The sequence below is a fragment of the Temnothorax curvispinosus genome, unplaced genomic scaffold, assembly GCF_003070985.1.
Source record: "Temnothorax curvispinosus isolate PA1 unplaced genomic scaffold, ASM307098v1 QBEX01012024.1, whole genome shotgun sequence".
Lineage (NCBI taxonomy): Eukaryota > Metazoa > Arthropoda > Insecta > Hymenoptera > Formicidae > Temnothorax > Temnothorax curvispinosus.
In genome coordinates, this window is record NW_020221804.1 from 1 (window position 1) to 13010 (window position 13010).

The window sequence follows — 13010 nt, forward strand, 5'->3', positions numbered from 1 at the left end:
GTGTGTGTGTGTGTGTGTGTGTGTGTGTGTGTGTGTGTGTGTGTGTGAGATTAAATATTGTCTGTTACCTAAAACTCGACGCCATCACGTCTCCGATGTTTGATAGGCAGAGCAACATAAGAGGAATGCCGAGAATGGCGTAAAAAATAGTTACTACTTTTCCATTTTTTGTTTTCGGTGCAATGTGACCGTATCCTAAAACAAGAAATAAAAATATAGAATATATCAATGTACATACATATCAGTATTTCAAATAACATTTATCAAATTGTCAATTAATAAATGAAATCAGCTACTAATTTATTGATTTAAAAGATTGCATTTAGATTAGACTTTGCTAAATAATTTGCTAGTTTCAGAGAAAAATAAATATCAGAGACCAATCAAATCTTAAAGAATTATATATAAAATAGAAATAGAAAAGACTGAAGAATATAATAAAATTAAAAATAGACCGATATCTTAAAATTTGCGAAAGTCAGAGCTATTACAGACATTTTTCTAAAAATTAGGGACTTTTGATCGCGTATAAAGCTGGGTCTAATCAACCAAATCTTAAAAAATTATATATGAAATAGGGGTAGAAAAGACTCCTATTTCATATATAATTTTTTTAAATTCGGTTGATTAGACTTACAATTAGCTTTATATGCGATCAAAGGTTCATATACGAAATTTACGAAAACAAAGCTTCCTCTATGAGGAAGCAAAAGAAAGATTTTTATGCGAGATCACAGATTTATTCGAAAGTTACATGAAGCAATTTCGTAATGCGAAATTACTATTGTTTGGTTACGTCAGTTATCGCAAATAAAGAGTTTTGCAGATATATACAATATATAAAGGGTGTTTCGTTTTAATCGCCCCAGGCAAATATCTCGAAAAATATGAAAGATACGGAAAAACGTTTACAAAAGTTGTTTAGTTCGAAGGGGGACATAAGATGGTGTCATTGTTCTGACCATGGATGGTCGTTTAAAGCTCACGTGAACGACACCTTTAATTTCTTAAATGGAAACCCCTATTTTTCAATGCATATTCTTGTAGCTAATCTCGAGAGCTTTTCAAAACACTATAATAAAGTATTTTTTCGTTAAGAACTTTTGGAATTATAAGGGTTGAAAGTTCTAGTATTTTCACATAAAATACAAAATATCTTGTAAAACATTAAGTTTTCGGTAATGTTACCTTAATACTTTTATGCACAGAATAATGAGACAAATCACGTGGTATGAAAAAAAGACATAGTTGCTTTTAAGAAAAAGTATGCAGATGCGTGTTGCAAATTACATATTTTTTCTTAAAGGAACTATATATATGCCTTTTTTCATACCAATTGATTCGTCTCATTATTCTGTGCATAAAAGTATTAAGGTAACATTACCGAAAACTTAATGTTTTACAAGATATTTTGTATTTTATATCAAAATACTAGAACTTTCAAGCCTTATAATTTCAAAAGTTCTTAACGAAAAAATACTTTATTATAGTGTTTTGAAAAGCTCTCGAGATTAGCTACAAGAATATGCATTGAAAAATAGAGGTTTCCATTTAAGAAATTAAAGGTGTCGTTCACGTGAGCTTTAAACGACCATCCATGGTCAAACCAATGACACCATCTTATGTCCTTCTTCGAACCGAACAACTTTTGTCTAAAACGTTTTTCCGTATCTTTCATATTTTTCGAGATATTTGCCTGGGGCGATTAAAACGAAACACCCTGTATATATATATATATATATATCTCAAATTTGAAAAACTATAGATATTTGAATGTTGATAAGATCGTTCAGGTTTTTAGCTGCACTCGCCTCGGCCTTGAATCTTTTTTTCGAGGCTTCGCACAGTCTCGCAATTTCATCTACAAGTCTGGGTCAAGGTCGCCGAGATTCCTTATCGATGATACGTGAAAACTATTCCGTCTGTTACACAAGACTCATTATTTGACAGCGTGATTTGCATTCCCGGTTATCGAATATTTTATAACTATTTTCTAAAATTAATTATTAAAAATAATTCACATTTCTCTATTATTAAATTAAGGATAATAAAAAAAATGTATACATAGTTCTTTAAATATTTTATTTTGAGTAATAATATAACTATGTGAAAAATGTCTGATAATACCGAGAAAGTGTATTATGGAGGTCCTGTAGAAAAAATATAAAAAATAATTTTATAATGAGATGTACTAAAGTGTCGAACAATATTATTGAAAAATATTGAAAATTTTGAGAAATAAGTATTTTCTATTTAAAATACGATATTTTTTGTAGATAAAATAATAATATGATAAAGCCTGTGTGATATTAAATTATCCGAAGTAGGTCAATGTTACCTACTTTTTAAATCCAAATTATTTAAATGATTTCGATTATGCAAATCTCAAAACCGTTATTTGAATTGCAATGAGGTAAATAATACATAAGAACAGAATTAATTAATTTTATACATATATGTATAACTACGACCTCCCACTTCTCTGTACGAAATGTCAGAAAATGTTTACCATTTCCAAATTAAACGGGATAAACTCTATCGATCTTTTTATTATGTTATTCTGTTAATTCCTCATTGATGGAAGTTGTCTATTGCAAGAAACCTAGTCTAGTCAAAATGCACCTATAATAAGTCTCTCCACTTTATCGAAAAAAGACGGATTTACCCGCGTTCGGGAAACGTGAAAACAGAAACGGCGATCCAATTTTGTAATTTTACCCCAAAGAAGCCATTTGTCACAACGAATCACAACGTACGATCCCACAGAAAAATGTGCGACGAAGGCAATTTGGATCGCTTCTTGAGCAGGATTGATTTCACGACTTTGCGCGATAAAAAATTTTGGAGTGAAGAACAGTTCTTTCTATGACATTTAATTATGATGACGCGATATAAGTATTGTATTTAAATGATAAGTATCTTCATCTGATTTTGTTCAATTATAAATAGTCATGTTTATAATAGAAACTTCTTTCTCTATTCTCTTTCTCACAACTACCAAAAAAGGAGAATTTCATCGCATACAGTATAAATTTTAGGTGCAGAACCGTACTATGTGGTACTATGCAACCGTATGCAACCAGGATGGGAAAGTATCCCGAATAAGAGTACCTATATGTAAAGTAAAAACTCCGTTTTCTCATAGTGAATACATAAAGTCTCCGAGAATCCCAAGATGTCAAAAAGACATTACGATCTACTCGCATTGCGAGATCTCACCTTTATTCCCCATTTCATTTTTTTAATCCTGAGCAATGTAACATTCTTATTCCGACGGGAAGAAAAAAACCGAGAGAGAAGGGGGGGAAGAAGAGGATAGCGGAAAGAGATGAGAAATAGGTCGATGGCAGGAAATTATTCGAAAAGGAAAAAATATAGAAAAAGGAAGTTGCCTGACACGATCACGAGGGCCAAGCAACTTCGAAGAAATTAATTTTTGCCATTGTCGAAGGATTAGTTGGTTCAATCGTGATAAGGATAACGTTCGTCTGTTAAAAATTTCAATGAAACTCGATTTCTTATCGACAAGTCACGTCTAATATCGCTGAAACTAATTTTTTATGCAATTGTAAACAGGAAATTCCATGGTTCTGAGATTGAGAGAGAGAGAATACATTGACGTTCGATTCGGACATCAATAATATCAATTTCTTGTTTGAAACAGATTCTTTGAAATAGTAGTACAACCCATTATAATAACTTTCCAAACATAACACGATAATCAGAGATCACTTACACATATACTTAATATTTAAAAAATAATATCGCAAATATGATTATATATATATATATATAAGTTAGCTCTCCTAATTTTCTATTCCGTGATAAGATTGACAAGCAGGCCAAAAGGAACGCGAGGAACGGTCAAAAGTACGCCATTTTTTATCTTAGTTACGAAAGCAGGAAATTACTTAAAAAAAGATCACGTGTCAGGAAATGAATTTAAAAAAGCGAAGAAAATGTTTTTTCCGGTGAGACCGGAAGTGAAATATCGCGAATTCATACAGCAAGCTTCTTTCAAAAAGTAGTGAGAATATTTTTTTAATCCTCGAAAGATTACAGTGTTTGATTCAATTTTGCATTTTGGAGATATTTATTTAAAAATACTTTGGTAGAAGAAGAAAGCTAAACAAATTAAAGTAAAATATAGCGTTCTTGTCAGTCTCAGTTTTCTTCTAAATCGTAAGTATTTAGTTTTTAAAAATACCCACAAATTATGTTATTATTATTTGTTGTTATTATATATTGTTTCTTATTTATATATACTTATATAAGTAATTTCTTTTATCACTGCTGATATTATTTTCTATCAATCTCTTTTATGTTTTCTATTCCCCAAAATTGTAGATTTAATCCGCCTACATTTTATAATTGAATTTATAACTGATAATGACGATAATGGTGATGATGGTGAATTTATAATTTGAACTTGAAATAAAATATCTAAAAATATATATCTGTGCATGTAATATGTGTTGCAATAGAAAATGACATAACATGTTCTAAACGAGTGAAAGTATCGAGCATCGTTCACCTTTAACGCCTTTAAGCTAGTAAGCTCGCTTGGAAAGAGGTCACTTAATCGAATTAGAGATTTTCTCTTAGATTTACTAACAATTCATGATCGTCAGTTTTCAACAGTTTGAATTCAATTTTTCTATAAATTCTTGAAATATTCGCGAGCAGTTTGCAGTTTGCATATTCTGAGTTTACATAAAAAATGCATATTTGTTAGTTTATTTGTAGCTGTTTTGCTCCAGAATATAAAATTCCACCGTTTTTAAAGTCTCGTGTTTAATCTCGTAATAAAAGAATGGCATTCCAGGAATGAATTTCAAAGCAGCCACAAAATAAGAGCGTTTTCTATTTTGACACGTTTGTCCTTTCCTTAGAAATGCAAATCTATGCACATCTACATTCGAATTAGTTTGTTAACTGATAGGAAATCATATAATATTTTCAAGATAGTTTATTGAAAATATTTCTGTTGCTAATAATATTAATATTGTAAATAAATATTATTCTGTTTTTATTTTTTACATATTCATAAACTGATTCTATCTAATTCGTTTTAAGTTAAATAGCGAAAATAGTGATCCATCTCTTTCTCACTTTATGCGGATTCGTGAGCAAATATAACTTAATGAAGGATGTATTTTTCAAAAGTGAAGGCTGAAAAAATCTCTAATGGTGGTAATTTCGCTGTCGAGCGGGACGAAGACGCAGGAATGAACGTTACGCCATGTGTCTTGATTTTACTTTAAGAAGGAGGTCAAAGAGCGCGTACTAGTGCGATCAACCAAGCGGCTTCTCTCCTTCGGAGTCGAAGAACTGGGTTTTCCCAGTTTGAAGGACGGGCGCTCGAAGGAGCGGAATCGGCCTCAAAATCCTACCGGATCCATCCACGCTATATCGCGTAATAACGTTACGCTTGTAAATTTACTATGTGCAGGCTGTACTACATTGTAATTTCGCTGCGATTGGGTTTGCTGCGGCAAATCTCATTTAGTCTAGGTTAAATTTTGTTAAACCTATTTTATGCTGATATTTTACTTACCGTTAAATTAAGCAACAAAAAAACTGAATTATTACTTTTACAAAAGAAATTAAGGTTGTTTTTAAAATATTCTTCTCATGTTAAATTAAAATGTTACGTTGAAGCGACGTTAGTTTCTACTAAATATGAATAAAAACCAAACAAATGTTCCTAGCAAAAGATAGAATATTTATTTTAAAGAAATATTGCAACGTGTGTGTTTTTCTTTTGTAACGTACACATCTCGCGCATTGAAAAGATCACGACTGTTGCAAATTAAATCAGCAATAGCAGGCAAAAATAAGAATTATTTTAAGAAACATAAAATTTAAAAGAAAGCTAAGAATTTAAAGAAATGGTTCGCTGGTGATACCTTCTAAGAAAAAAAAATGTAATGTAATTAAAACATGCATTTCATAAATAAATTTTTTCCAATTGGATAATTGATCGTAGAAGATTATAAGACAGAAGTAATTTTTTAAAAACCGTAATCCTCTTATCCCATTACGAATAGTATAGCATATAATAATTGACATTATAGGTACAAATCTGAAATATCAATTATTAAAATATTACCAATGTTTATAAATGTGTATAATTTAAAATTTACACGTTATCAGTGTTAATAAACGCGTAAATTTTTGAATTTGTATTTTTATCAAGAATAACTTATTTTAAAGTTAAAGTACGATATTGCATGTTGCATGATGCAGCCGAATTTTTGGGATTAGCATGGAAACAAAGGAAAACAATCCATTAATCGCAGATGATTATCATTCGAAAAGACCTCGAAACGTAGCGATGCGTTCACCTTCCCGCTATGCATATAAAGACGTGATTCACTTTCACTCTCATTTAGTCGACGTCGAATGTTATGCGCGGCCGTACGTCTTTCTTTTCTGGCAATATTAACTAATTGCAAGACGTATTGCGTTAAGACGTATCGTTTTGATTCTGCCACTCGGCGGATGATAAAAATGCGCGCGTTTTTTTTAATTTTTTTCATCACGATCGCGACGGCAACCGCTGAGAATGATGAATCTTGGACATGGAATGATGATAAACAAAAAACTAGCCGAGACGGCGATGCCAGGTGTGTTGTCAATCTGATTTATTAATTATAGGTATATTTAATACTTTAATTTTTAATCTGTTTAATCCGAATTTACTATCAGCTTTAAAGGAATCGGGTACTTGTAGCTTATAATTATTGTAGCATGCTTGATACTTGGCGGCATAGCTTCTCTCACGCGGGCTCAACTTTTATAGATATCAGGTACAGGAGCTTTCTGAGCATTTGGATAGTTTCGACAACGGCATTCAGTTAGGATTTAGACCTCAGAATCCAGGCCCTTACGGTCCCAACGGCAGACCGCTGATACCGGCGGCGCCCGCGTACCAAGGCAATAACGGTGTTCTCGTGGGTCCCGGTGGACCAACGGGAATAATTGGCAGGTATTTTGTTTGCAACAGCAGTCTTTCTTTTAAATATTTCTTTTTTTAAATATTTCGCGTTTATGCGCGACTATTAATTAATTGGATGATTAATTAACTTTTCAAAACTGTCAAGACTATATTTAAAAATATCGTGCGATCCGGCACGATATATACGTAATCTCATCAGAGTCCCTGCCAGCTAAATCGCATTTTTCAAGCAGATTCATTAATCTCGGAAAATTGGGATTTTCCGTCGACCGATATACTCTCCTGGCTTGTTCTATATTAAATTTCCAATGATCCGATTAAAATATATAGCGTCACCTCTTCACAGAGATCGCTTAATTTATAGATATCCCCATTCGTACATTTAATCGCGTACGAGGCACGGTCCAGCCGCGAACAATATTTCACGAGAAATAGCTCATATTCCCGGGCTGCTAACTTATCAGCAATACATACATATATACATATATACTTTTCATAAATTGTATTAGATTTATGTATTTTATATATAAAATTTCGTTGTTGAATTACTTCTCCTCAAACTGTCATCATACGTCATCATACGTCAATTACGCGGTTAAACGCTCTTACGTATATCGACTCGGTTTTTTACTCTTTAATTAAAAACTTATTTTCCAAAGTAAATGTTGCGTTAGTAAATGCTGTTAATTTTTAATGTAAGAAAATGTAGAGACACACTATTGATATATTTCAGACCTGCTCGTTTCGAACCGAACGGACACGACGATATTTTGGATTCAGTACCACCATGGGTCAGAAACGATCCCCGTTATCGCGAATTCGACACTTGCAAATGCAGATATAGTTTCAACTGTCCATCGCCCGGCTTGAAATTCGTGAGTTTGATCGAAAGGTCGTGGGTTTGCTCGCGAAAATTCGCAAATCCAAAAAATTTGATGAAATTTGGGTTTAACGTTAACGTTTAATCTATGGTGATTTTAGGGCCACTGCGCGAGAGAGAAGAAGTACTGTTGTTTCAACAGCAAAAGATTCCCAGGATTGTCTGGAGGGCTGGGAGGGCATCATTACCCATATCCCGTAACGAAAAGAGTTTAAATCTATTCATGCACTTCCAAAAACAATACTGATGTACTCCCAATATATAGATATACGAGTATATTTAACGAGCTCTGTCTCATATATTTCATATATTCAAATTATATTTTCTAAAATATCATTATTTTGGCCAAGTTAAAGAAAAATATTTATTGCCATTTTATTGATTTTCATTTTCAATCCAGGTTTGATCTATTTACGTAATTCGACATTTTCCTGCGATGCTCGTGTATCGCGTCTATTAAATAATAATAATTCCTAGGATACGCCGCACAAGTACAGGCCGAATGGTTTTGCGCCATCGAATTATTACGGCAATCGAAGACCGTATAGCGGCGGCGACGGCGGCGGCTACCAACATCCGTCTTTCGGTGACTATTACTCAGGACCGTATAGCGGCGGTTATGGTCATCGCAATGAATTCGGGTCGTTACGACCAGATGGCTACGATCCGGAACTCGACGATTATGTCATCTACGAGAGGTCATTGGGCAAGAATCAAACGCAGACGAACGAGAAGTCGGAGACGTATGAAAATACTGAAAAGTAAATAAGCATGCAGATTCTTGTCGATCGAAACATCTTTTCTCGATATTTCTTCATTCTCAATGGTGATGCCAAAGATGTGATAGAGATATAAGTATGTGGAGAGACATACATACCATACAAAAATACATATACATATGTATATATATATATATATATATATATATATATATATATATATACACACAATATACTTACATTTTTCACTAAGCGATTATATGACACACAATTAAATGAGAATTTAATACAAACTTATTGTTAATTGCGTTAATAATTAATATTTTTTGCATTAATAATTTAAGTTAAACTACATGTACGATTTGCAAGTGTAAACTATAAATGTATTGCATTGTAAATTTTATAGTAATTTTATAGTAATTTCGAATTTATCTTATCTTATATGAAATGTGCATCGTTCTTCCTTTAAAAATTCTCACTTAAATTGGTAAAAATAATTCTGAACAAATGAGTTTTTGCTTTTTTAAAGAATAAATTACTCCGAATTATTGATTCATATGACATAGGACGCATGATAAAAGATTAAATTTTCGAACAATACGTACAGCAAGTATTCCAATTAGAAAACAAAACTTTCCATTAACTTGTCTTCGTTTATTAATATCTTATACGGCCGTGCCAACAATTTTGCGAGTATTAAAATTTTCGATCGACTCACCAATCGTCGTGATGACGATGATGGAATAAAACAGAGCACCGGCAAATGTCCATTGAATATCATCCTCCTCTTCGCTGCCATCCCATCCTTCCTTTTCCATTTTTTTCAGGAGGCAATCCTCGAATTTCTGCATTGCGCATTATTCGTGAACAAATAATCTTCTGTCGAATCGTATCAAATTTCAAATTTAACATAAAAAGAGTAACATTTTGCATTTGCGTGTTACTTTTCTAATGACTTGTGGAGTTATCTACTTGTAGTCTTGTAGAAGTAAAATAATAAATGCTCGTAAATCTCATATCCTTCCGTTTTAGTCGTTTTACAAAGATAAAAAGCTAAAAAACTATGGTCTAACTATGGATCTAACAAAAACTATGGTGGAAAAAACAAAAGACGTACCTTCAGCTCGCTCAACGCCTGCTCCGTCCAATTTTTGCGAATCAACACGTCGAAATCCTTGGTAATTTCCCATAGCTTTTCTGAAACGTTCCCTCGTATATTTTTGATGCTCTTCTTCACCTGCGAAGAGAGCGAAGAGAGCGCAGATAAAGAACGATGCGCTTACTCGGCAATTTCGGCATTGCTCGGCATCGCGACATTCACGACGCTCGGCGACAGTTAATAATTCATTGACATACGAGCGTAGGATATTTGACGTGGGAGAAACTATTTGTCTGTACTCTGTATCCTTTTTTCTTTCGGTGTCGAATCAATTTCTGCCCCAGTAAATTTTGATCCACAATGAAATTACGCGATAAATATTATATATTTAATTAACAATTTACAATTAGAAAAAGGAATTAAGGAATTTCCCAATATTTACTAGTAGTCTCACAATTTACCTCCCTCTCGTGATTCGCTTCCAGTGACTCGAAGGCATATGCGCCGATTAGACAATAAGCAACCACCAAGGAGATTAGTGTCACGTGAGAGAAGACGCATCTGCTGAATTTCCATAGCAGCCGGAGGAACTTGATGCACCTCGACGGTTTCTCCACTTCCATCACGTCGAACACCTCCGTTCGCGCGCGCGGCATTTTCTACTTGCCAGTTGCCTCCTTTAGATCGCGGGTATTAGGTATATCCTCTTATTAGATTCTCCATTCTCCATTCTCCATTTACATAGCGAATGCGAAACCGCGCTTTACCCTTTACCTTCGTCACTTAGCTTTAATTGCTAATAATTAGATTTTCCCTCTGATCCCACGTATAAATGAATTTATTGATGTTGTTGTCGAATTTAATATTTCTATCCAACATTTGTTTAAAAATAAACCGATCGATATAATTTGGATATTGATGAGTGATGTAAGTATAAAGGGAAGTAATCGTTGCGAATCTAAATTCAAGGAAATAGAATTTATAAATATATCGAGAGAGAAAGAGAGAGAGAGAGAGAGAGAGAGAGAGAGAGAGAGAGCGCATGTAAATATTGCATTAATTCTCGATTTTCTGATAAATGAAAAAAGGAAAGGCTATAAAATCGGAAAACCTCTTAAATAACTTTTCTTGCTCGTGCTGAATTCCTGCGTCGCGAATATGATATGTTGAATAACCATAAATAAATAACCATGAATGTACATATTAAAACTACAACATTGGATTATATTATAGATACCTACATATTCAAACAATTAAATGAAAAATATATTTTTCCCACAAAATACTTTCCTCACATACCTATATTTTTGAAAATAAATATGCAGTATAGAAAGTTTTATTATAAATTTTTTTGAAATTTATATATTTTATATATTAGATATATGAGATATAATATATAAAATATGAGATATTGGAAAAATCGGCGCTCTCATCCCGTTTTTATTCTCTTTTTTTTTGTATATGTAATCACTATTGTGAACACGGTGATTTATTCGTACTAGACGTATAATAAAATACATAAGTTTAAAAAAAATCAATAAAAAAATTTGTTCTCAGATTGTTTCCATTAATTTTTTTTTCTTAAAAATATTAAGATAATTTTTAACTTAATAAGAGTCTATGAAGATAGAGATTTTTTTCTAAACAATTCAATTTTAAATTGAAGTTTTATATGTATAATGTATATACAATTAAATAACACAATTTTGTTAATATTTACATTGCCAAAGCTCTCGATTATTTTAATCACTCGGGAAATTATTAAATGCTTGTTAAAGAAATATTAACTTCGAAATATGAGAATAATGAAACAAAAAATGGAAATTAAAAATTCAAATGAGATATTGTAGTGTAATTATAAAAAAAATATACCAAACGCAAACACACAAACACGGTAACTATTTAATTTAAAGTGTTTAAAGTTGTTACATCAGGGCTGCTAATAACTGCAGTTAATCGCAACCACACAGTCACGAAAGATAAAACTCTTTCGATCGTTTTTTCAAATTTTTGGACAATTCTTTAGAGTCACGAAGGATCTTTCAACATGGACACAGCATAAACTCCTCGTTCACTCGCAAATATCCGATAGCGTTTTCTGCCATAAGAACACGCGTGTGACTCTCGCATGCCCTCGACACGAAACTAAGGCTGAAAACGTGGAGCGTAGTTGAGTTACATCCGCAAGGCGGTTGTTCCAAATTTATCCCGGCCGGCGTCGAAATTTTGTTCGGAAAACGAGGCGGCCGCGGAGAAGGTGGTAACCGCGCGCACGCCGATCCATCTATATGATCAAAGACTTTTTCTCGCATTTAATTTTAACGGGACATGCCGGACATGGACACCTTTAGAATCTTTATAATAGATTATCGTAAAAAGGAGATTGAAGAATTGCATTATGACGTACAATATATGTATAGGTACACATGCAATACTTTGATGAATAATGCGACATCGCGCTTATGTGACCGTCGCGCGATGGACGCCGTGCCGCGCCGCGCCGAAGCGAATGTACGTCCGGCATTGGTAATTATCGTGGCGGCGTGTATTAATATGACTATGCGGAGGTTACATGAATAAACATGAGGCCGCCGATCATGTAAATCCGTTCGTGGCGAATGGCGACGGTCTCGGGCAAAGCACACAGAGGAGTACTGCGCAACGCGATTCTCCACGAAACCAACGACCAGGGAAGACGCTTTATTTTTAGTGACGGCTATTTGCAGAGAAAAACGGGATCGATGAGATGAGCGCAACGCACGCGGATATGTGTTAACACAAAAATACATATATATATATTCTATAATAGTTTTGCCTTTGTTAAAGAATTACGCGCCTCTGCGAATCATCAAAACTCGAAATAATCACTGAAAAATCAAAGGCAAATATAAAAACCTTTCTCTGAAAATCGACTATGTAAGGCGTCTTTAAAAGTATAAAGTGACAAAAATTTTCATATATGTATATGTATTTGCTAAAATTATAATCATAAAATTTTGTTTTTTAAAAGAAGAAAAAAAGAAGTATTATAGTTTACTTTCTTTATATGCAATGTAAAGATTTTGCATTAAATTAGATTTCTTGTTGACAATAGGAAAATAACGAGATCGATTGGCAAAACGTATACCCTCGGAAGGCTATTCGGTTATCTACAGTCACCTTATTTATCGGTGTCTATATATTTTATTCGAAATTAAGGAATCCTATATATTCTGCAATATTGCCAGTCGGCAATGCGAGATATGCGAATGAGAATTTAGAAGAACGAAAATAGAAAATATATATTTTTATTAAAAATTTTCATTAATATAATAATCTGAAAACTTCTTTAAAATATTTTTTTTATGTGAT

The 13010-nt window shown here is 33.1% G+C and overlaps 2 protein-coding genes across 3 annotated transcripts; one reads left to right on the plus strand and one right to left on the minus strand.

Moving 5' to 3' along the window:
* Window positions 1-6805: 6805 nt before the first annotated feature.
* On the plus strand, window positions 6806-8552 carry LOC112462181 (the record flags this gene model as incomplete). Its single annotated transcript, XM_025027810.1, has 4 exons — window positions 6806-6991; window positions 7695-7836; window positions 7943-8038; window positions 8319-8552. Coding segments are annotated over 4 exons (658 nt in total), but the record flags the coding sequence as incomplete, so codon positions are not given.
* On the minus strand, window positions 8508-11976 carry LOC112462180. Of its 2 annotated transcripts, XM_025027808.1 has the most exons (5): window positions 11532-11973; window positions 10121-10617; window positions 9678-9797; window positions 9279-9405; window positions 8508-8595 (listed from the first exon to the last, which is right to left on the minus strand). In XM_025027808.1, the coding sequence occupies exons 2-5, from the start codon at window positions 10313-10315 to the stop codon at window positions 8555-8557; spliced, it is 483 nt and encodes a 160-aa protein (XP_024883576.1). In that variant the 5' UTR covers window positions 10316-10617; window positions 11532-11973; the 3' UTR covers window positions 8508-8554. The 2 variants fall into 2 exon arrangements, with proteins under 2 accessions (XP_024883576.1, XP_024883577.1); XM_025027809.1 differs by lacking the exon at window positions 8508-8595 and having other exon boundaries at window positions 9318-9439; window positions 11532-11976.
* Between the last annotated feature and the right edge of the window lie 1034 nt (window positions 11977-13010).